This window comes from Myotis daubentonii, chromosome 17, assembly GCF_963259705.1.
Source record: "Myotis daubentonii chromosome 17, mMyoDau2.1, whole genome shotgun sequence".
NCBI classification, from domain to species: Eukaryota; Metazoa; Chordata; class Mammalia; order Chiroptera; family Vespertilionidae; genus Myotis; species Myotis daubentonii.
In genome coordinates this window covers 27247108-27273079 of record NC_081856.1, presented here as the reverse complement: position 1 = coordinate 27273079, position 25972 = coordinate 27247108, and the positions used below count along the sequence as shown (strand labels likewise).

Here is a 25972-nt window from a genome sequence, read left to right as displayed (position 1 = left end):
CACATAGGACTAGGGTGTGATGACATCATAAAGCGGAGACGGTGCCAGCGGACCACCTTGGAGACACTCTGCCTCGCCGTTGGATCTATAAAGGCCTCTCCTTGAGGCAGTGTTTAAGCTGGGAGGGACCTGAAGGATGGGGACAGAGTGAGCAACATCAGTTGAGAATTGTTTCTCTTTCACTAGCGCCTTCTCCAAAGCTGTCCCCAATTCAGGGAGAAATCATGTTCTAAAAGTCCACTTTCAAATTCACAGGTTTAGCATTCATTATGTTTTTCTCTACAGAAACACACACACAGTGGCTAGGTTTTCCAGCTGGTCCACCAGCACCCAATTATTTATAATGTGCTGCACCAACAATACCTATAAATAGCATTATTTAACCAGTCTTGTTTCTATGGGAAACTTATATCGAGACCTGATGTCCAATGGAAACCCCTGTGCATAACCCCTCCTCTTCCTCATTAAGTCCCAGCAATTCTCTCATGGAGGTCTCTTCAATCCAGCCCTAGCCCCAATCCCACTACTTGGTTCAGTCCAACCTTATACCTGCACTTAACCTTATACCTGGCACAACAACCCACTGAAAATTCATCATCTGGTCTGCAGTTCCTCCTCTCTGCAGCTGTCTCCCCCAATGTTCCAAAACATCCCGCTTCATTAAACTAAAAGCCAGGGATGAATCCTCCATGTGAACAGAAGTATTGCTATGTCACTAGAATAGCAACAAATACTGGACACTCCTAAATGCCCAAGAGATGGCTGGTTACAGAAATTATGTAGTACCTCAAAGAGGGAGCAGAGGAGACATACAGAAACTTATGACAGACAACCATCAAGTTGTACATTTTAATTTACAATTTTTTACCAATAAAAATGATTAGTTACAAAAAGGGAATTTTCTACACAAAATAAGGATTTTTTTCATTCATAAAGAGAATCCACTGTCACGTCTTGCCTTACCAAACCAATCTCAAAGAGTTTGCTTATCTAAAATTATTCCTAGGAGAAAGGTAATCCAGATAAGATTAATAAAATCAGCTCCTTACATGCATTTAAAAGGACGAATTTAAGGAACATTTTGCCTTGACCCGAAGAATTCTGTAACAACCTTTAGAAACACCTCTGCTCTTGGCAGTCGCACTGCTGAGCGGGCATGTGAGACTCCAGCTCACTGGCCGTGAGCACCTCCTAACAGTGATTTCCACTCCTGCACAGAGTGCACATGCAACATAACAGGAAAATGGCTTCTACACGTCACCAGTGCATTTTACTGCGGCCACAGGTCAACAGCGGGAGATCTGACAGTTAAGGTTCAGACTCCGCCCCCTCCTACATTACCATATAAATTAAGTCTGGAGAAATACACACAAACTTGATTAAAAAGGAAGACCTGTTTTCAAACCCCACTTCCTCGGATAACACATCACAGTGTAAGAGTGGGGTGAAGAATTGCCATCCTGTTAGCGCAGTTTCCCGAAAATAAACTTGATCGAAATGCCTGAAGCCTTTTTAAAAAGTTGTCTAAAGTACGGCAGCCACGCCACACTGCTCCTCGCAGTCTGCTTCCGGAATAAAAACATCAAATAGGAAACTGTGGAACATGTTCAAAACCCTTTATTCGGTGACAGGCCTAACTCTGATGGAAATTCCCACCTGTGAGAAAGGAATTGTGGGTATTTACGTTGGTCTGATGTACACTTGTGAATCAATGATAAAGACCCTCAGTCACAATGATTCTAAAGCCATCACAACCCAAAATGACGTGACTCAGATTTGCTTGCATTAGCTCTTAAAATATGATCTTCGTCCAGAGGAGCTACACCCTCCTCACAATTAACTGACGTATGTGGCCATAAAAGGGGGAAGAGAGGCCAAAAAAATGACATCTTAAAAGGGGCACAGGATTTCCTTACCACTATACTTAGTAAACATATAGCCAGATGGGAATGAAATGGAATCAACACCCAGGGGCCTCTCAAAGACAGCATCTCCTGTCTTTGAGTCTGACTTGGAATTTTCTAGCACAAACAACCCAGCTACTCTGGGTTCACACACAGCCAGGATGCCTCACCCATCAGATGCAAAGGGATTATCCCACCACAGTTTAAAGCTAGCTGCTGTGTAAGACGCAACTCCACTATAGCTGTGGTCACTGAGGGAAAAAGTGCCTAGCAACACCTTCATGCGTTATTAATACCAATCTGCGGCCCTCGCTGACCCAGCGGTGCTTTTTGATCAAAACATCTGAAGAGCTGGCAAGTGGCTGCAACTGATACCAGGTCACAGGATTGCAAAGCTGAGAAAAGGCTCTTGGTCCCCTGTTCATATTCTCTGCTACTGATACAGCTCTGCCACCAAAGGGGAAGAAAGGTTTGAACAAGGTTTTCGTGACCAAGCCTTGGCAAAAGTCAATAAATAAAAGAGCTTGTCAAAGGCAGAACCACTTTACGGGTAACCTCCTCTAGCTGCAAATCTGGGGGGTAGGAAAAGTAGAAGGGAGGCATGTGCAAGAAAGAGGTGAGAGTCCCTTTGACAAGCACTTGGTGGCCCAATCGCAGGTGCCCAGGTTGGCGACAGCAGACCAGGACCTAGCAAAACCCATCATTTAGACAGAAAAGGAAGAGGAGACACCAAAAACCATAGTCATTTCTGAAATTTGCACAGTTGACGTTTGTTCTTCATAGCAGAAAGGACTTGAATGAGAATCACGAAACTTGAGGAACACTTATATTTTCTTCAGGATTTAAAAAATGGTGTCTTGTACGGAAAGACTACATTCAGTGTGGGCCAGGTCCGCCAGTGTTTGCTGGGACGCAGTTGCTGAGTACACCCAGCACTGGGAGGAAAACTTCATCTGAGCAGAGTGGCTGGTGAGCAGGCTGGAGGCCACTCCTTCACTGGTCCCCAAGTCGGAAGCCCTGTCCCCAGTTGTGTCTGCCGCCTCCACCATTCTGATCAGCTGCTCGCCTCACGCTAGCAGGGGGCATGCCAAATCCGGAGACCCCTCCTCTCCTGCTGGGCAGCCAGCGGTACCTGGAGCCAGGCGGGGACAAAGGGAGAGAAGACAACAAGTCACTTCCTCACCCTGTCAGGCCATCTAGCACCGGCTCCCTTTCCCAGTGTCCCCGGTCTGTCACACTGAACTGTATTCGTCTGTGGCCAATGGAAGGCTGAGGACAATGTCTTACTAACTTGCCTTTTCAGCACTTAGCTCAACGCCCTGACCAGAGAAAGCACTCACTTTCAGGCTTCGTAAATTTACTAAGTTTTCAGCTACATTTACACTCTAAAATTTTTTTCTCTGATTAGCAAAATAATTCATGCAGAATAGTACAAAAACAGAGCTATTACTCCCACAAGCCTGACCACCAGAAAAAAAAACACCTATTATGTAGTATTTTGATAATATGCATCTGGATCAAAGGGTACAAAATAAATTCACTTTCCAAGGACAAATGTGCAGCCTGTGTTCAGCCCCACATGGTGCCTCCACCATGCAGGCAAGTGAGTCCTGCAGCGTCCGTGGGGGGACTGGAGAAGGCAGCATTACGTCCTGGAGGTATGAGTCTATTTTTAAAGTTTATTCATCATTTGCCCTCCAACTGCATTCATCTCATAGGTGGTGGGAAAGTTGAAGCCCAAACAGGTTAGCTGGTTTGCCACCTTATAGTTTCACAAATTAAGAGTCACAGAACAGCTAAAAAACTTAAATAAAAGTCCAGGTTCTCAGTTTTTCCAAAGATTTCCCTTCCTTGACTATGAGGAAACTAAGACTATGTTTACACTTATTCCACTCACTAGATCCTCAGTTTAAAGGTTTGCTTGAAGAAGACTGTGTGTGATACCTGTTTAAACCATGAGGGGTGACTTGCCCTCAGAGCACAACCTGTCATAAAGGGTTTCCCTTACACCAGGTACCGCATGTTGGTAAATTCATCTCACCTTCACAACTCTAGTAGGTGGGCACTACAATGACCCCATTTCATAAAAGGGAAAACTGAGGCAAGACTGAGTGAAGCTCTTCTAAATTGAGAGTCAGGATTCAAATGCAGGCAGCCTGGCTCTGGGGCCTATACCCTGCACCAGCCAATACACCCCAGGCTGCAACGGAACACAGGGTGGTTCCAGTGACAGCAGTTAGGGACTGCAGCCGTCATCTGTTTACTTCACCTTCATGCTCCCTCCCAAAAAGATAATGGTCCCCTTTTAAACAGAAAAAATAACTGCAAACAGCAGAGAAGAGGGGTTGCCTACTTTTCTAGATGGAATGCAGAATGGTGATGCATCTTAGAATTCTGTAATTCACATCTTCCCCTTTCAATGAATACAGCTCTAGCTTTAAATCAAAATGTATTCCCAAGCACTGTTTCTCGATATCCATGACATTCTGGTATGATAATGCTCCTCCATGGTGCATAATAAAACAGAACACTAAAACAGGCAGTGCTCAGGCCGTTTTGCTTTGGTTCTTATTGTAAGACAATATGGAAGCCATCTCCATTGCTTAAACAGACAGTGAAATTAAATGCAAGTAATTAGTATAAAAAGACACCCAATTATACATAATCAACAAAAAGTTATGGTAATTTCAAAGCAGTTCCTGTTTTTGCAAGGAGCTACATTTTGTCATCTGATCTTTATGCAAAACATAACAGAAGGGCTTCCACCAGCAGAGCTCAAGTGCAAGGCAGGCTCCACGTGCTGTTGATTCTGCCACAGAATCTCATATACTTTGTTGCTCACAATTGAGAAATGTCTCCAAGCCTGGAAGTTAGAATATGACCATTTAAAGTATAGTAACTGTTGGCTGTTCCCCAAAGCACCACGTTTTTATTTTAATGGATGCATCTGCCATCTGACTTGACAGACCTAGATCAAAAATCCACGCCTGCTGTTATTGTGTGTCCTTTGATAATTAGAAAGCAGACTGGTCATTTGTTTTTTTAGCCTGGAGGCAACTCAAGACTCAGAAGAGAAACAAGTTTCTTTTTATGCTCTTAAAGGAGAAAACAAACAAAAAACACAACACAATAGTGTACTTCTCTGTTTGTATATTATATTTCATAATAAAATTCCTTTAAAAACTTATCCCTAATCTATAAAAGAATTGTAAGAATGACAAACTACAAAACATTAAAACACGCAAGACTTGAAAAGGGCTGGTGTGTGTGTTTTTTTAAGCTTTGAAGTGCAAGCTATTACTGCATATCCCCAGCTGGAGATTGGGTGTGACTGCCAGGCAGTCTTTTGCTTCACGGACACAATGGTCATACTACTTACATGCTTGAGTATGTCAGCATCTCTCCCGCCCTAGATCCCAATGTCAGAAACAGGCCCAGAACTTGTATTGACTGAGGCTCCACTACTGTGCTGCCAGCAGTCCTGTGAGCTGGGGCTCCCCCCAACTTACTGACTGGCAAACTGAAGCTCGAAGGTTTGACTTAAGTTTCCCAATATCAAAACTGGTCAATGAGGGGAATGGGATTCCAGCCCAAGTCTGTCTCAAAACCAAAGCTGTGTCCTTGGCCTCCTCACGTGAGTAAACCCTAAAGCAGAGGGCTATACAAACTCAAGTCTCTCACTTTAATTCTGAAAAGTCCCATAAATAATATAATCAGTAATATTTAATAGAAAAGTGTTACATTACTAACCAGTGAGCTAACTTATCCCCGTCACCCATCCTCACCCAAACTCTTGGGAGAAACTGATAGCCTGTCATCCTGGCCCCGCCCATCGCTCCCTGTGGTGCTGGCTGTCTCAGTGGCCCCTGGCTAAGGTTCTGTGAAGAATGCTGAACTGTGGTTTTCATTCCTGGTGCCCTGACTCTGTGACCAGGGTGACTCATTTGTTGGCTCACATTTTTCCATCAGACAGAGAGATAAATCCTATTCCTCCTCAAGTTTTTATCAGGATACATATGAACATGGACAATAAAATGATTGTTAAACAAGCGAGAGGAAAAAAGACTTACAAAAACTGGGGTGTGGACAGAAAATTTCTTCCTCCTAAGTCCATTGGGTATCTGAACATTAGGAAGAAATAAAGATGTCCAACCAGATTTCCAATGAGCTCATTGATGACCCTGCAAACAGAGAGCCAAGTCAGTTTACAGACATTCAAGCAGTGAGGTGAGAAGCAGTAAGTTTTAACTAACAGCACAGGGAGGAGATCCTCATGGCAGCCCACTGTGATCCCTGGGGACCTGTGACAGCTCGGCAGCGAGCTGTAGTTTGAGTGGCAAATGCATCCTGAGGGAGAAGGGAAACCAGGCCTGCTGGACCTATGGGGTCTGTGCTCCTCAAGGCCAGCTGCCCCTTTAACATCTCTTTCAAGTCCTAGCCCATCCTCAAAATACTGTTTTTGCGACTTCCTGCCGTAAGAGTAGGAAAAGCTGCAAACTTCTGAAATCTTCCAAATATGAATACTGTACTTGCAAAATGTGGTGAACAATGAAGACCAGCAAGAAAGAAGAATGGGAGCAAGGAAAGGAGAGACGCCTGCTCCCCACTCCTGGTGCCAGTGAGCACTCTCCCTCGCTCCCTGTGTCCTGGTGTAAGCCATCACAGAGATCACTTTGGAAATGTGACCTTCACCCTGTAATCCTAAAATAAGCACTAACCTTCTTCAGTTTCCCCACGGCTTACACAGAGGCCACTGCAAGGTTTTATAGATCCACTCTTACTATTGCGTATCTTTCTGTCTTCACTGCAACACGATTCCGGAAGGGACAAGCCAGCATGTGCAACTGCTCCCAGCTCTGTCCTTCTGGGGAGCAGGGTGGCCTTACCAAGCTCACAACTAGCTACTCTCTAAACCAGCGGTTCTCAATCTGTGGGTCGCGAACAATGAAAATATATCCTGCATATCAGATATTTACATTACGATTCATAACAGTAGCAAAATTACAGTTATGAAGTAGCAACGAAAATAATTTTATGGTTGGGGGTCACCACAACATGAGGAACTGAATTAAAGGGTCGCGGCATTGGGAAAGTTGAGAACCTCTGCTTCTAAACAGTCTGCTTACTTGACTCCTTCACTTCTCCCTATTAGTATGCAGCAGCAGTTAGGACCACACAGAGCAAATATGACAAACATACTAGGGACTAGTACTATTAGAATCGATTGAAACATTACAAATATGCTGTAGTGTAAGAAATGGGAGTTCTCCGAATAGCTGCATGTTATCCTCTTCCTAGAATTCTGACTGGATGCAGTCAAGGTTTTCCTACGTCTTTGTCCTAATTTCAGACTAGAAATTTGACCCTGTTTGGTCAAACTTCTCTACTATTCACCCAGTTACTTCCCATCTGAGAATATGCATTTCTGTGACTGGTGAGCCGTTTCCAAGGCATTAAGACTAAAGAACATAGTTACTGTAGGCACAGCTCTTAGAGTAATCAGTTTAGACACAAATTAGATCTGTTTGCTCAATCTGGACAGTGAATCCAGAAATGAGTATTTATTCAAAAACACATATATGGAAGCCTACTGTCATAAAGAACTAACAACAAAAACACTATCACTCAATGCTAAAATGTACTTAAAGCCCTACAATTTAATCAGTTAGGTCAAAATAAAATCATTCTGTAAGACAAAGTTCCCATGCATCAATGTTGAGATTCTTTAGTTTCATAAAAATTAGAGAATGAAGATAAAAAAGAATGGAAGTCGTCCAAGGATTAGTTTCCAATTAAATAAATCTAACAGGGAACACTATTTGGCTTTCTGCCTGAATCAGTGCTTTCCAAATAGCTTTTCTTTTGAATTCAAATAAATGCCTGTTGCCTCTCAAAAAGAAAAAAATAAATAAATCTAGTATCACTTACGAGCCTCCGATGATATAGTTGAATCCAAGGATAACCCAGGGTAAATAACAGGCCTAGAAAAGAATAGATACACATGTGAGTCACCACACTTAACGGGATAGAGTGGGCAGGAATGGGTCAGAATGTTCTGACAAGGCTTTATAAATCCCTTGAAAAGTCCTGCCCCAAATTTCTCCGATCAGTCCAGCATCACTCCTATGATACTTGAACTTCCTACCTAAACTTGTACTTATTCCTCCATCAGTGACTGGAGAGACAGAGCTCCTTGCTGACGGTTTCAAATGCAATACAAACAGATTGATATTAGCACCCAGGAAGCAGGTGAGTGCCTTGTGCTATTAAAAACGTGGTCTGTAACAGAATCTCTTCATGACTCCAACCAGCATACTGTTACCAGTAAATTTAAAATACCCCATCTTTTGTGGCTCTCCTTTTGCATATTTCACAAAATTAGTTGAGTTTTTACCTCTCTATACATTGATATCTTGAACTAATACTCTACCAAATAAGACAGCCCTCCAAATAAATTGAACACTTGAGCTCCTTACGAGAATCAAGAGATCATACCAAGAGTTAAGGGACTTTATAAACCAGGAAGGAAGGGGTTATCCCTAAATAACATGACGGCAGATGTGGTAATTACTGTAAGAGAAACACAAAACATTGCAGAAGCCCAAAGGCACAACTAATTCCAGGCAGGTGACTCAGGAAATAAGTATGTTCAGTTAAGAACAAATAGGATTTGCAGGAGTAAGATAATTTTAAAAATGTTACAGGTGGAAAACTGTGAGAGAAAGCACAAAAGTAAGTGTTTTGAGGGCAAACAAAAACAAATTTTGTCCAAAGTATAAAATATATAACAGGGAGTGTTAAGAACAGACTTTAAAAGACAGGGTTTCACATGAGTATCTTCCCTTCCCTCTCACTACCACACACACATACAGGAGATCTCTCAGGGACACATGGCTGAGGGGCCTGAGGTACAGAGGGAGTGAGAAGTGACCATCAGCACAGGATTCTGGGTTGGCTGAGGAAATGGGGACTGAGAAGGCAAGAAGGGGCTTGCCAGTGGTACACTGCTCTGCACTGACCTCTTCTGGACGAATCAGAAAGTACATCTCTGGGCTGAAGAGGGATTTCTATAGACAAACGAAAAGGAAATTTTCCCAACTAGGCTGCAATACCTTAAATCGTGTTCCGAACCAAAATGACACAATCATGTCTCTGTTCAGCTGGGCCCAGACATAAAGCACCGACATGATCAGAGGAATCATCAGCAACTGCAAAATAATCAACATGTAAGGACCAGGCTCCAGGGGCCCTAAAAAGAGGCTTAGTCTGAATCTACCTTTTCACCTCTCCCTTCCAAACAAACCCTTAGAGGGCCTTTCAAAAAGCAAAAAGAAATTCAACTCATCAAAACTGTAAGCAGCCGAAACCGGTTTGGCTCAGTGGATAGAGCGTCGGCCTGCGGACTGAAAGGTCCTAGGTTCGATTCCGGTCAAGGGCATGTACCTGGGTTGCAGGCACATCCCCAGTAGGAGATGTGCAGGAGGCAGCTGATCGATGTTTCTCTCTCATCGATGTTTCTAACTCTCTCTCTCCCTTCCTCTCTGTAAAAAATCAATAAAATATATTTAAAAAAAAAAAACCTGTAAGCAGATCCTTCTAATGAATCATAGACGTAATCTACAAAGCCCTATAATAAAATAGTTATATTGTTTTAGACAGATTCAGAAAAATATCAGGGCCAAAAGTAGGCATAAAGTTTTACTAACTGTATATTCTAAATTTTTAAAAAATGTCTATCCTTTATGTGCATAAAAAAATACTGGATAGTCATCATTCTCAATGTTCAAACATGATAAAAGAGCCAGAAATAAGTAAGAAAAGTAATGACTTAGCTAACTCGTATAGGATCTTCAAAATAAAAACACTATAATTCTATCATTTCAAAATATCACATAATTAACCACAGAGATAATGCAATTTCAGCTTCTGTCAAAGGCCTTTACTTGTATATCTAAAACATGCAAAAGGGCAAATGGATAGTCGCAACTTACCTGCATGTCCATTGCTAAGCCAGTAATCTTGGTTTGTAAAGTTAAAGATCAGACAAAGAAAGCATTCTGCACCCAGTAAAAGTTCATTTCCTTCCAGTGTTCTGAAGGAACACACTTTTCTATACTTCAGGTGGCTTAAAACATCCAGAGCACAAAGGTGTCTAATAATCTTCATTCCAAATATTCTATTAGTCTAGACCAAGGGTCCTCAAACTACAGCCCGCGGGCCACATGCAAATACAAATATTGTATTTGTTCCCGTTTTGGTTTTTTACTTCAAAATAAGATATGTGCAGTGTGCATAGGAATTTGTTCACAGGTTTTTTTTTTTTAACTATAGTCCAGCCCTCCAACGGTCTGAGGGACAGTGAACTGGCCGCCTGTTTAAAAAGTTTGAGGACCCCTGGTCTAGACGATGACAAGGAAATGGTAGACATTACCTGCTTCGGCATATGACTCAGTTTGGTCACCTGTGTCCTCTTTCCCTCACCTCACCTCTGCACTTTAGCATCACTCCTTTAATTAGAGGATGGAGATGCCTGTGCCCTCTGAAACAAATAATGATTCTACATGTTCAGGGCTCCACAGTGTGGCTACAGTTATTTTTCCTTCCCTTCAAGGAGGGAAAAGGGCTTCCAAAGTGCCACATTTTCTGGCTCTTGGCCATGTGTCAATGGAAGCTAAGCCCCAAAGCAAGGACTTGAGCCACCAAGTCCCTTCTGCGTCTCTCGCCATCTGTGAAGGTCCGCAGCTGGAGGGCTGCTGACAACTGTGGCTGAAACAGCGGAGACACAGGCCGTGTCCTTCCCAGAGCCGGGTACTGACGGAGGGACTGCATCACTACTCAGGACCCCAAGACAAGGACAGTAAAGAGCTCAGAAAAGAATGCTGGTTGTAAATTAATTTTCTGATCAGAACCACAGATTTCAAAAGCTGTCTCAGGGCCGAGAGCCTCTTTGTGCGCAGACAACAAGCTGTCACACATGAGAACACAGAGAACTGGGATCAAGAAGAGGGAACAGTAATAAAACGCAACCAAATGTGGGAAAATCCCAGAGACGATGGCAAGAGAATGCATCACTCAGGGCTCTATGATTTACTACAGCGTTTAAAAAGAACTTCAACGAGTCTTAATTATTAACTGCAGTAAACGAAGATGCAAATACTGTCATTGGAAGTGTCGCACAGAACACTGTTTTCCCAAACCTGAAAACACACACACACACACACACACACACACACACACACACACACAAAGACTGGTTTCTTTCCAACCCAAAATAATAGACTGAAGGATACAACGATGCAAATCCAGTTAAAGAGGAGCATGAATAAATAGTCCGCTGGCCTCCCATCAAAGGCTCCTAGGAACAAAAATAAGCCAAATGTCATGGTTCAGAAATTCAGAACAAAATAAATCATTTCTATGTAGAGAAATGCTTTAAAAATCATAGAAGCCAAAATGAGAATATTTACAATCAGTCCTCTCCAATAAAATTTTTAAAACTATCTAAATTCATGCCTCAATAAAGCCCTGAACTACAGTCACCTAGGAAGGCTAACCTGAGTTTTCCAAATGAATTCCAGTAAGTACCATGCTCTGATGGCCTTAGACTAAGAGAGACCCAAAAAGAGGACTCGATTCCAGAGCTGCCGAGACGCCATCACGGCCTGTCAGGCTTTCCCTCGTGGCTCATTCATGACCCCAGGATGCATTTGTGATACTTGGTTAATCCCTTCTCCCTGCATTACACCATAAGCTCTGTCGGGGGAGGAACCATATCTGTCTTGCCTACCACCGTGTTTACCGCAAAAGGACTATGCTGGGAGGTACTTACTGTGATTAAGTAAGCACCTCCACTTGATCCAGCACTGGGCTTACTGAGCTTACACTCCAGCAAGGGAGCATTGTGCAGGGGCAGGGAATGGAGGGCAGCCAAACCTTTCCATAGCCTCTGACTCTTAACCTTCATACTACATGTGAGGTCGAATGGAAAGACCTAGATCCCCTTTAGACAGATGAGGAAATAAAGCTAAATGAGCAGTTACATGGCTTGTTAGAAGCAGAGTCGAGTCTAATTACTAGTTTAGGGCTCCTGTCACTGCACCATATACCAGGCTCTGTCTTATTCCTGGGCAGAAAAATCAACATGGCCCAGCTCTCCCTTCTAAGGGGAATCCTCACGCATTAGGCTAGAAGACAAGAAGAGAGACAGAAAAAAGAAACAAGTGACTGTAAGGCCACTCTGGCTCAAGCACTTACCTTACCTCCCTCTAATTTAAAACAATCCTGACAAGTGTCAGAAAGATAGAAAAAAAATCTACAATAAGTAAATAAATTTCCAACAAACGTCTCTTCTCTTTCCCCTTACCTCTCCCCTGGTATGTCAAAGGCACACTTCACCCAGTGGTGAGGATGCTAACGGCAGGGATCACTCGGATGAATCCGAGCTGAAATTCTAACAAGTGTTTCTGGATTTTAATGATACTTTTGCTTCTTTTTTATGTGGTTTTGGCTTTGTGCTTTTTAAGGGTACTCACATAAACTACAGTACTTTATTCTTTGGCAAGCTTGCAACTGGGAATTTACAAATTGACTGGCCTCCAATTGCAGTCTTCGGTATAAATCAAAAATACAAATAAGCCAGCACTGCTATAGACTTAATTCAGCCAGGAAAATATGCATATGGCAAACATTTTGTCACATATTTCCTTGAGGCTGTATGGGGAGGGAAGGAAAGGAATCAACAAACCTGTGTTGCAGTCCTGGCCGTGCTATCTCACCTACTTGTGAACTCTGGGCATGTCACCACCTCTCCAGATCAGTGTTTTCTTGTCTGTAAAATCTTATTTAAATGGAAAGACCTTAAAAGTTCCTCTCACATGAATGTTCATAGCAACATTATTCATAACAGCCCAAAACTGAAGAGGCAAATGTCCATCAACTGATAATTGGAAAAACATTTTGTTTACAATAGAATTACAATAGAATCTTATTTGGCAATAAAAAGGAATAAGCTTGAAAACACAATGGTAAGTGAAAGATGATAATCACAATTCCACAGGCCATGTATTATATGACTCCGTTTTTAAGAAATTTCCAAAATTATAGCCTCTCAAATGGTTAAAACGGTGAGCTTTATGCTATGTGAATTTTTTTCAAAAAGAAAAAAGGTTCATTATTAACCTTTCTACTTTTATAAATGTTTGAAAATTTTCCATAATAAAAATTTTAAGAAACTGGTCATAGGTCATCTACACTTAACCTAGAGTTTACTACTGGTATAAAAGACACATTACCACAACTTAATCCTCAATTGAATTATATTAGAGGGGTAGAATGCTAATCAGGGCCCATGGGGACAAGGAGAATGAAAATCATCTATTCTGGTAGATTTCAGGACAAACCCTTGATATGGCCTTAGAATCCTGTTGTGTGTTTCACCTCAGCCAAGTTCACTTTACTTCCTTGAAGCTCTATAACACTAAGAAAATGGGCTAGGTCACTCCCAGTAGTAACAGTCTGATACAGTATTAACGTAATGATGTTTTCTTTTTAAAAAGCACATAGCAGCAAATACCAATTTAAGGAAAGATTATATTTGACACATAAATGCCCATTCTTGTAGTTCCCTGCAGTTAGGAGACTGGTTCGCCATGCTCAAGCTGACAGATTTAGAGATGGTTCAGAACTCTCCATCCTGAGCTAACAGCCAGCAGGTTTATGAAATCTGAAGTCAGCCAGCCTTTTCAAAATCATTATGCTCACATTTTGACACAGCAGTATCAATTTACTGCTTCCCAGGATAAGCAACTCAGAACAGCATACAAGCTATTGTAGGAAATAAATAACAATCCGCAAGAAACCTTGTAAGAAAAGATTTTTATAAGAGAGCTTATCCATAACATCATATAGGGAGTCATATCTGATAAATTACCATGTCACTAAATCCTGGCTGTGTATCTTAAAGTTGAGTGTTTCAATGACAGAGGCTAAGTCTAGGCTTTTAATTGCATAAGGTAGTGTTTTTCAACCTCGATCTAGGAGACATGTACACTTCAGCCCAACAGTGCACTAAAGGACAAGGTCTGCTGTGTAACAGAAATGAGTGAGATGTCAAGTCCAGTGAAGGGCAAATAGCACAGCCACTAAGGACATGGGCAAGATTTGTAAGTCCCTGGGTTTGTTGGGGTGTTTTTTTTTTTTTAATCTCTGAAATAGGGACAATGCTACTTATACCTCCTGAGTTTATTGTGAGGACAAGAAATCGAATATTCTCAGTGCCTAGTCCAGTCCTGGCACAGCTACCACTTCCTGAGCACTTACTCTCATTATACCATCTCTTTATATAAACTGACTTCCCTCAAAATTCCTCCAAGTAAACATATGGTTTACCAAGTTAAAAAGAAACAGTACCTGCAACAGTTATGGATAACGTACCTGTTTCGAGTCGTGTAGAATACTGATATAAGAAATATAAATTGACCAAATAAAGAAATCCAGTTCCTGGACCCACAGGGAAAAAAAAGGTGGCAGTGATGGGTCTCCAAATCTGTCCAGATCAAAATAAACACAGCTGTTAGTCTCTAAGCCTGGTTAATTTTTTTTTCTTTTAACTGCACAAAATTAACCCTTGCAAAACATTCTCAATAAGGAGAGCTACCAAAGGGGCGCCAATGCCCTAGCCGGTTTGGCTCAGTGGATAGAACATTGGCCTGTGGACCAAAGGGTCCCAGGTTCGATTCTGGTCAAGGGCATGTACCTCGGTTGTAGGCTTCTCCCTGGTCGGAGTGAGTGCAGGAGGCAACCAATTGATGTGTTTCTCTCACATCGATGTATATCTCTGTTTTTCCCTCTCTTTTCTACTCTCTCTAAAAGAAAAAGAAAAAAATCAATGAAAAAATATCCTCAGGTGAGGATTAACAACAACAAAAAACAAACAAAAAGGGGCACCACCAGTATTATTCAAGAAGATGACCTAAGAAAAGTTCATCAGTTACAATCACATCAGTATACAAATCAATGGAATAAAACAACATCATAAAATAAGCAATGAACAGTTCTAAGCAAGTTGAACACAAATCAATACTGTAAAAGTATAGGGTTAGTCTTTACGGGGATCAAACATACAGTTAAGCCTGCCAAAAATGAATTACAAAGACAATTTCCGACAGTACTGTAATATCTCTATTTAGGAAAATACTACTACTACTCGGATGACAAACCTTGTCAAAAAATGTCATACTCAAAAGGTACAAGTAAAATAAGAAAATTTTTACCCAAATCATTGTGCTATTTAGGCAATATAGACACTTGACTTTATAATATTAACCCTCCCCCCACCAGAAAAAATTACAGGAGGTAAGCTTCTCTCCTGATCCTGGGTGTCCCAGGTGCCTTTCCAGCAACAAATCAGTTTCTTGTATTTCTTTCAAGAAATAATAATGTGTTACTATTATTTGTCTCTTTTCATCCTATCTTATATCGCACTGTTCTACACCTTGTTTCATTCCCTTGAAAAATATATTTATTGCCTTCACAGTATTCCTTTTATGTAGATATCTAAACTTCATTTAAACTGTTACAATGCCACAATGAATATTCTCAAATACATATACATATAAGATAAATTATAAATTTCTGAGTCATTCTGCTATATCAGCGTCTGCATTTAATTTTGGTAGATTTTGCCAAATGTCTACAAAAATGTTAAACCAATTTATACTTCCTCTTAAAATGTACATTAATGCCTGTCTTCTCTCTATACCCCCACCGCTTAGAGCATTTTTACATTCACCAATTATGGTTTTAAAACTTCAGCATTTCCTTTCTTCATTTTTCTGCTAGAATTGCATCTCTTTACTTATTATAAAAATTTCCCGCCGAAACTGGTTTGGCTCAGTGGATAGCGCATCGGCCTGCAGACTGAAAGGTCCCAGGTTCGATTCCGGTCAAGGGCATGTACCTGGGTTGCGGGCACATCCCCAGTAGGAGATGTGCAGGAGGCAGCTGATCGATGTTTCTCTCTCATCGATGTTTCTAACTCTCTATCTCTCTCCCTTCCTCTCTGTAAAAACCAATAAAATATATATTAAAAAAAAATTTTTTTTTTAAATTTCCCTTTCTCGCCGCTGCAAATATTTTCTGGACTGTCATTAGCTTTATACATTTATGATATTTTTGCCATACTTGGACACATATAGTTTCATTTCATGTAGGCAAATGTATCATGCTTAGAAGATTCTTCACTCCAAGAAGATAAAAGTGCTCAGTTTTATTTTAGCACATTCCTGGTTTACCTAAGGAGTGAGGAAGAGATTTTAACTTATTTTTCTAGATGGCCACTCTGTTTTCCCAATCCTATTTGATCCCCCTCCTGTTTTTCTACCACACTTGTCACAATTTTCTTGGTTAGTCTTAATATTTTATTTTTCTAAATGAACTAGAACCAATATCTTTATTATATCAATCTATACTAATAAAAGGGTAATATGCTAATTAGACCAGGAGACCTTCTGGATGTCCTTCCGGACAAAGCCATGGTGGCGGGGCCGAGGCAGAGGTGGTTAGGGGTGATCAGGCTGGCAAGAGTGGGGGGAAGGCAGTTGGGGGTGAGCAGGCTGGCAGGCAGGCAGGTGAGTGGTTAGGAGCTAGCGGTCCTGGATTGCGAGAGGGATGTCCAACTGCCAGTTTAGGCCCAATCCCTGTGGGCAGTCGGACATCCCCTGAGGGGTCCCAGACTGGAGAGGGTGCAGGCTGGGCTGAGGAATACCCCCCACCACCCCTGTGCACGAATTTTGTGCACTGGGCCACTAGTATGATATAATGTGATATAGATATAATACCAGCCAGGAAGAAGTCTTTCATAGCATTTATAGTTTTCCATAGAGCTGCTGCTTTCTATATCTATCTCATCAAAGCTGTATTTTCATATTGTTTATAATATTTGAAAACTGAGCTTCTTGGGATTTCCAAGTATAGAACTCTATCTGTATATAAAATTGTGTATCTTATTCCATTCTTGCCTAACTCACTGGAAGTACCTCCAGAACATGTTAAATAATAGTGGTGGAAGTAGATGGCTTTCCAGACTTTTGGAAAGTAATGCTAGCTTTGGCTTGAGATCTAGCTATGTGTCTTACTGCACAAGCATAAAAGGCATGGCTGATGCTCAAGAAGTTCTTGACAGTGAGGGAGGCTGCCCAGAGAAGCAAGAGTGGATGCAAGGGAGGTTAAGTGTGGTCTTGGAAAAACAAGTGCAAAGTCCCAAGGAATGGCAAAAGCACAATCAATGAGAGGGTACTGCTAACAACTGGGGTGTGGTTACAACAGAGGACATCAGTGATGGGGCCTGACCAGACACATCACTGGCAAGTTATATTCTCCAAGTAGTAGGACCTGCAGAGCTTAACTGCCTGTGAAGGAAAATGCACTTTAAATCCCCAAAAGTGACTTTGCAAGAACTGTATATTAAAGCAGTAAAACAAAATTGGTTAACATTCATTTTGGTTTATTCAGAATTTTATCATAGAAACAGTAGTCTAATGGGTGAAAAAAACACACTAGAAATGATTTGAGAAGACCTAGATTAAAGTCTTAGCTTACAAATGCTCATTTCTGAGCCTCATTCACCACCATAAAAGGGGATGATATACTAATACTTGCTGTTCTTTGGCTAATGACTACTAAAAAAAATAATGTGCTATTCTGTTCATTTCCATGCATTGACTCATAAGGTGGATTTATAGATGAGGAAACAGGATGAGAAAGATTAAGCAATAGCTAGTAAGTGGTGGAGTGAGAATTTTGTCGCAGCCTGACCCCAGAGCTTACGATACTAAACCCCTACTTTTACTATGCCTCTCACAAGTGACATCACCATTCTGAGGTATATTACAATTAGTAAACATTGCCAGTGCTAATATACTTACATAAAGTTGATTATTCCTGCCTATGAAAAACACTGGGAGTAAAGACCAGAAGCAAGCAAGCGCTGGCCGTGGCCCTGAGGTAGCCATGGGGCCTTGCGAAAGTCTGGGCCGTGGAGTTGGTGTCTTCATCTACCAATGCCATCTGTCCTGTGACTCCCACCTTCCCGGTCTCACAGACTGTGTACAAGGCTGGCCTTAGGAAAGTGGACTAAGAAGGTGCTTTGTAAAAACGCTGTTTATGTGGAGTGTATGAGTATTACAATCTTTAGGAGATGCACACTGATCGGGTTTTTACAAATGCACATTTTAAACTACCCCCATATTTCTGTAAGTTATTAGGGGCCTGATTTTAGAAAAGAAACCTCGGTTATTTTTCTGACTACATTTTCACTAACACTGACAACACAACACTATTTTTAGCCACTGCATGCACCTGTTCTTTGGAAATCGGTGTCTGTCAAAATACCTCACTTCTGTTCCCTGTTCATTAAGCTTACCCTTGAGTTATACTTGCTTTCATTGATCTAAGAGTCTTATTATTTTTGTATTACTTTAAAATTACAATTTGAAAACACCAAGAGATAGTTTGTCTCTTCAGAAGGACACAATGTAATACAGAATTTCTGAAATCCCCATGGAAAGTACCCAACTAAACCCCCTCCTTTCCTCTAATTGATATGTAAACCATTACAATAAGGAAAAGGCCTTATTTTCTGGGTTGGAGGTGATGGAGGTATGTCCTCAGCCCGGAAAGCCTCCATGGATCCCTTTACAGGCAGCCAGGTGCAGTGCAAAGAGCCCAGGACTTGAAGGCAGAGGTTTGTGTGCCTCATATGCCTGAAGTTTCAGAGGGGAGCATCTCATTTTAAACCCACAGTAATCCCAAGGCCAGACCCATAATCACCCAGCTTTTCCATGAGGAAAGCTGGCCCCTCATTAGAGTTTAGGTAATCTGCCCAGTTGCTCACTTAACAAGGGCAAGAAGCCCACGTGTTCACTGGCATATTAGACCTTCAAAAAAACCAAAAGACATTGTTCTTTAGTTCAGTCCAACCACCTCTGTTGAGAGAATGTTTATTTCAGCCATCCTTGAACTAAAATGATCTGTCACTGAAATAATCACAATTGCCATCCAGAATCTAGAGTGGGATTTTTTAAAACTATCAAAAACACTGTGTGGGGTTTTGTTTTTTTTTTCTTTTTTCCTGAAACAATAAGGATTGGTTGATTTGGAGTTGAAGTCTCATTTGGGTCACCAAGCAATTAAGAAAGAAGAGCACCCATGTGCCAAATGCTGGTATTAGCAAACTGTGGCTTTTTTTTTTTTTTGACACATTAGGTATGCAAGAAAAACAAATGAAAAAGCACTAAATCTCAACTGAAGATTTGAAAGAGCTACTAGAAGCCACCAATTCCACTCAGCATACCTATGTTCACCAAGTTATGTACCAGAATGTTCCCAGAAGCACTATGCATTCTAGCCAAAGCTGGAAACCACCCAAAAAGTCCAATACCGTAGAATGGGTAAATAAATAGTGGTCTATTCCCAGGATGGAACAATCTGGGGGATGAACAATCTATAGCCACATGCAACAATATGGGAGACTCTCAAATGTACTATTAAAAAGACAATAGTTACTGTGCTATATACAGATGTCGAATCATAATGTTTCACACCTGAAACTTATACAATGTTATAAACTAATGTTACCTCAATAATGAATGAATGAATGAATGAATGAATGAATGAACAAACAAATAAATGTGGAGACAGATTTCAAATCCTGAGGTTGGAACTAGAACAGGAAGTTTGCTACCTTGCCTTCTATTGAACATTGTACTGGAAGTTATAGCCAGTGCACTGCAAGAAAAATAAAATAAAGGTATAAGCTTGGAAAAGAAGAAAGAAAGGCTAGACACAAAAGAATACATACTGTATTGATTTCACTTAGAGCATGTAAAAAAAACTGGCAAAAACAACCTATGGTATTAAAAGTCAAGATACTAGTTACCCCTGGAGGAGGAAGTGGCCAGAGGGAGCAGTAATGCTGTTTCTTGATCTAGGTGCTGGTTACATACATGTACTTTGGTTTTTGAAAATTCAACAAGCTGTAAATATATAACACACACACTGTCCTATTTGTATACTGTAACTCAATAAAAAATTAAAAAACAAAGCCATGGTCTAAGAGGCAACCTTATCTATGACCAAAGAAATGTCTAATGTAGACGGACTGCTAAGGAAAGATTGGAAAGCTATACTACATACCAAAACACCTGCCACTCAAGTTCTAATCCAAACCCTGGGGCTACTTCTCTGCTCAGCCTACAGTCCAAGTTACTGTCCTTCCGGTTATGTGTGTGCTTGTCTTCCTTCCCAGGTACAGTCATAAATCAAGCATCTAGGCTTGCACTCAGGGGTTGGCAAATATAGGCACCAAATCAAATCACAGGTTTGGTGCCATTTCTTATTATTCTTGGCAACAAATTAAGAAACAAATTGAGAGTTCCTAATAAATAAAGACAGCACTGTTTCTAAATAGTTTACTTACCGGACTATTTACTGGGATCTTTGCAAACAGTTTTCTCCATGTTTTATATAATAGAGGTATAAAGTAGATAACGTATTTTCTCAACTTGAACATATCATTCTTGTGTTTCTGAAATCAGGATGTACCTAACTATCAATATATTAATTAAATGTAATATCTACTTTCCTCTCCCTCCAAAGGCTGTATTAAATACACAGACCATCTTATAATCAATGGAGTTAGAATAGAGTAAACCCTTAGAACAGAGTTAATATGCTACTAAATTATCCCCATTTTTAGGTAATGTTCTGATTTTGACCTGGGTGCGGGTTGTATACTTGTACTCAGTAATTAAGAAATTTAGGCTCAGGAAGGGTACATAACTTGTCTAAGAGCATACAACCAAACCAGTCAGGCCCAAAGACCATGACTCAGCTACTTGAAATCCCATAGTCTTTCTATATTAACAGAAAAAGACAAATAATTTGCTATGACTGATTGGGAAGAAATCACTCTCAATACTGTTAACATTTACCTGTGTGTTTTGGTAGAGATTATGCAAAGGAGTTAAACAAGAGCTCAGATCAACTCACCAAAACAGAAACAGAAACTGCAGTTGTCTATAAACTGGGATAACTCCTATCTCAGGGTGACTGCGGGAGCTCAATGAGATAATATATGGAGAAGCACAATACAGACGGAGGGGGCAATGTTATTTTGTCCAAAGAAATAAACTATCAGTGTGGAGAAAGCCCCGGGAAACGTCATCTCAGGAACCACTGGAGCAGCAAGAAACTGCCACCTTTCTCCTAGCGAATCAGGGACCAACATGAAGGCATTTGATCACAGTGAACTGATTGTCAGGTGTTAAGTGTGAGGGTCTAGGAACTGGGGGCAACAGTAAAGTGAGTCTTAACACACACCTATCCAAGCTAAATCAATCGTCCCATCTTTATTTGAAGCTGTTAAAGATCCAGCTTCTAAGGAAAAGATGAGCCTCTAGCAGAAAGCACACCACATGCTGTTTGTCCTCACACCTCAGCCTCTCATTTGCAAACAAGTTCCTCCAGGAGGATCTGAAAGCTAAAGTTGTCCAGAATGGGTAAGAGCCTGGCTGTTCTGGCTCAGTGGGTAGAGGATCAGCCTGCGGACTGAAGGATCCGAGTTCAATTCTGGTCAAGGGCACATCACAGCAGGAGCAGAAAGGTATAAAGATCGGTCCTTTCACACCTGACAGTCAGCGCACTGTTCTGCTTCCTGCCAGCAGCTTCTCCCCAGGCTCAAGATAACCAACACCCAAGAAGCAAGGCAAGGAATATGGGGAAATCACAGAAGGTGTGACATGAATGACTTTCTAATCGGTTCACCCTTTTTAACATTATGCGCCTGTGGTCTATTAGGAAGGCTTTATTTTACTAACCTGACTAGACAAGTGAGCAAGATTTTGCAAGGAGGGTCAAGAGACAGCTTTGACCAGGTCTTTCCCACAAAATGATTGACAGCCACTGCTCCTCCTGCACACACACATCACCCAACATGCCACCAGGCGCGAAGTGTACAATTGTTCAATCAGTCGACAAATATGTACCAAAGCAAATAAGTAGAAAGCAGTATGCAGTTCTGCCTGCAGGCCCAAATCATATTCTAATGGCCAACTGCCTACTTAACTTCTCCACTTGGATGCCTAAAAAGCATCTCTAGACTTAACATGGCCAAAACATAAACCTTTTTTTAACCACTGAGAAAAAAATTAAGTTTTTACGTAGGATAATAACAATAAATCCACTACATATTAATATAGAAATTTTTATGAAAGCTAATTTTCAAAAAAGTAAGATTTGTATGTGATGTTTTACACTACAACTCTTCTTAATGTCTGGCTTCATAGAAGATAACCAGATTCTCACATCCTCTCCATTCCACCTGATGTGATATATTGTTTTGGTTGAGATATAAGAAGAAAATCTGACCTCGCACAGATCTGTAGTTGAAAAGGGAGAATTTTAATAGTTTTTTCACCAAATTCAAAACATAACTCTTCACCCAGAACTTCCCCCATCCCCAAACTAAGCTCCCTAAATATTTCCAATCTCAGTATAAGGCTCCACTACCCACTGTGAAAACAGTGACGTCCTGGAATTCTGCTTCCTTCACCCTTCACCCTTCATATCCATTCAGCTGCAATACTGTCCACTCCAACTCCCAAATTCATCCATTTCTCTCTATCGCAGCTATCCTGGTCCAAAACACCATCTCTCCTTAACTTGATACTTTCCTCACCCTCAACCCACATACTAAGTCCATCTCACAGAGCAGTGAAGGCAATCTTGTCACTCCTTTGTTCAAAGGCTCCAAAGCCCTCCTGGTGTCTTTGAAACAAAGTTCAAACCACAAAGCCCTATATAATCCAGCCCAGCCTACCTTTCCATTCTCGCGTTATTGCGCTAACCCCTGGCTATCTCTGTCCTCATTTTCAATCCTCATCCTTACAGCTGACTCTGTATTAACTATCCAGTCTTCTTTCTGTTTCTAGTGCCTGCCTCTAAGCTTACTATTATTCCATCTTCCTGGAAGATTGTTCCCAGAGCCAGAGCTTCCCAAAGCTGGCTCCTCACCACTCCGATTTCAGTTCAGATGTCTTCTTTGAGGTGTTTCTGGAGCCCTCTATCAAATAATCCACCCCTTAAATCACTCTCTATCTAGCACATGCCTCTCTCTTATTTTCTTCATGGGAGCTGCAACTTTTTCTGTCTTATTCACAATTGTACCTCCAGTGCTCAATAATGTCCATGCAAGCACCTGCTATGTGCCAGGCACTAGTCTAGGTTAAAAAAAAAAAAAGCGCTAAACAAGACAAAGATCTCATGGAGCCTGATTTTCTGATGGTAAGTGAACTAACAAAATACCAAGGGGTGAAATGTACAAAAAATATTAAGGGTAAAGGACACAAAGTAAAGAAGGGCAATCAGACAAGGCCTTGCCAAAAATGACAGCATTTGGGCAAACACTTGAAGGTGGTAAGGAGGGAAGCCATGGTTATCCCAAGCAGAGAAACAAAGTGAGCAAACAGCCAGGGGGGAGAGAATGAGTTAGCTACTTAAGAAACAGCTAGGATTCCTTTGAGGACCCTCATGTGCAAAATGGAGAGTAGGAGGAGATGAGGTCACAGAGGTAGTAGAGGCGGTGCAGGACACTGAAAGGACTTGATTTCACTCATCGAGTTGAGAAAACACTGGAAGGTTCTGGGCAGAGGCCTGACAGGACTTCATTTATGTTTCAGAAGAAGCACTCCAGCTGTCTAGAGAAAAGACTGAAAGGAACAGTCTGGAATGGTAATGGTTGCAATGAAGAAGGAAAAGGTACCGTATTCTGGTTATATGTCTGAAGTAAACAGAATTTGCTGACTTCGGAGTATGAGAAAGAGAGAAGTCAAAGACGACTCCGTGATTGTTAGCTTGAGTTCCTGTAATAATGGCGTTTCTATTTATTTATAGGGCAAAGGGGAAAAGGGTTTTAGTTTGAACATAATAAGTTTGAGATACTCTATCAGCCTCTCAAATAGTAATTTCAAATAGATGGCTGGATGTACAAGTCTGGACATCAGGAGACAGATCTGGACTTAAAATACCTATGTCTGTATTATACAAAGCATTTAAAGCCACGAAGGTAAATGAGATCACCTACAGCTGGGAAGAGGTCCTATACCTGCTCCCTGGGGCTCATCACAACATCTAATGGTCACAAAGATGAGGAACCAGCAAAGGAGACTAAGAAACAGCCAGTCAAGAGGGGGGTTCAACAAAAGTATTATCCACAGGCCAAGTAACGTGTTGAAATTAATATCAGATCTTAATATCTGACCTGCCACTGATTAAAGAATCCAGTGAGTAAAGACAATCTCCAGGAAATATTCTCTTGCCAGTAATGTTATTCTGGACTGCTTCCTTTGTGCTTAAAAAATTAATAAGGCCTTCCATTTCTGGAGCAATTAACTCTTTACTCATTCCTTTGCATATTCAAACACTACATGCCAGATACTAGGTCAGGGCATGGAAAAGCAGATAAACAAACTCACTCTTTTCGCCTCTGACCTCAAATCACTCCTACAAAAAAGCAAAAACAAAAACAAAAAACCCACTCCATTAACATAAAAGGAACTCAGATGGCTGTTGGGTAAGTTGACAGCCACTGGCCACCCACGTGGCAGAGCAAGGTGAGAGGGCACCTGCTCTCCAGGTAAAACCCACGCTGTTAATCACCAGCGTCCAGCAGATTGACAACTATCACAAACCTCCCTTCCCACTGCCTCCTCCTCTGACTGCAGATGCGGGGAGCACAATCTTAATAGAAGGACGAAATCAGTCCCTTAGCCAGACCAATCCAAGCCTCCATGCCTAGGTATCCAGGCCCTTGCTCCAGATCCCTTTGCCGCCACTTAGCTTCCCCCGGACCACAGGACCCCGCCCTAAGCCGCTGGAGTGGTCGCACTACAAATCCCAGGAGGCATCGCGCACTCGCAACCTGTGGGTCTACGCTCCGCCGCCGTCGACCCGCCTGGGACCTGTAGTCTCCACTCCCCCAGTCGCCGGTCAGTACCTGGAAGCGATAGAGAAAGGCTTCGGGCCAGAGGACGAAGTAGGCCGGGCTGATGAGACCGAGTTTGCCAATCAAGGGCACCGCGACGGTGGCGGCGAACCAATAGCGCGTGATGGCCGGGATGCTCCTGAACCAGTCCCCGATGTCCGACATCTTCGCCTCTTAGGTGGCCAGGATGCGCACAGCCGCCCGACTCCCCTTCCCGGCCCCTTCTCGACGCGGCCGGCTTGGAGAGTGGAAGGTGTCGAGGCGGAAGCCGCCCAGGTCGCGGTGCAGAAGGCGGAGACCGACGGACGTGGCGCCACCGAATTCGGACGAGCGAGGGAGCGTTCGGAGGCGAAACTTCCCCTTCCGGCGGCCGCGGACGACGTCGACCGGAAGTCCCGCCGCTTAAAGAGCAAGTACAGTTTTTACCACCAGGCCAAAGCTCGACAGTCTGGAGGCGAGGCCATAAGGGGCGGGGCCAGGCAGGACGTTGACGCGACTCGTGGAAAATAGTAGTTGCCATGAGCAACGGCTAATACACCAGCCAATGGGGATACTGATCTTCCTCTACCTAGTTATTGGTAATTCATAGGGCCGCTTGGAGCAGCGGTTCTCAACCTGTGGGTCGCGACCCCTTTGGCGGTCGATCGACCCTTTCACAGGGGTCGCCTAAGACCATCCTGCATATCAGATATTTACATTACGATTCATAACAGTAGCAACATTACAGTTATGAAGTAGCAACGAAAATAATTTTATGGTTGGGTCACAACATGAGGAACTGTATTTAAAGAGCCAGAAGGTTGAGAACCACTGATTGGAGGGTGTTGGAAGGAGGAAAATAAAGCATTTGTTCATTCGTTCGGCAGATGTTTGTTGAGGGCTTACAAAGTGCAGGGTAGGAATCCAGGCACCGGAGAGGCTGTGGCTATTAGAGCTGACGCGGTTCCTTCGTTCCTGGTGCTTACATTCTAATGGGGTTAAGAAGATAAACAAACAATTGAATAAGATAATTTCAGAGAGTAATAAGAAA

The 25972-nt window shown here is 42.0% G+C and overlaps 2 protein-coding genes across 4 annotated transcripts in view; one reads left to right on the top strand and one right to left on the bottom strand.

The window, feature by feature from the left end:
- Positions 1-835: 835 nt before the first annotated feature.
- DERL1 (derlin 1) lies at positions 836-25285 on the bottom strand. Its single transcript, XM_059671795.1, has 8 exons — positions 24955-25285; positions 14337-14448; positions 11195-11259; positions 9896-9922; positions 9017-9112; positions 7833-7885; positions 5975-6085; positions 836-3036 (listed from the first exon to the last, which is right to left on the bottom strand). The coding sequence occupies exons 1-8, from the start codon at positions 25105-25107 to the stop codon at positions 2898-2900; spliced, it is 756 nt and encodes a 251-aa protein (XP_059527778.1). The 5' UTR covers positions 25108-25285; the 3' UTR covers positions 836-2897.
- The window catches only part of TBC1D31 (TBC1 domain family member 31), a 48454-nt gene continuing 47695 nt past the window's right edge, over positions 25214-25972 (top strand). For all 3 annotated transcript variants that reach the window (XM_059671793.1, XM_059671791.1, XM_059671789.1), the window contains exon 1: positions 25214-25351. The gene's annotated coding sequence lies outside the window, so the exon portion shown is untranslated. The remainder of the gene's footprint in view (positions 25352-25972) is intronic.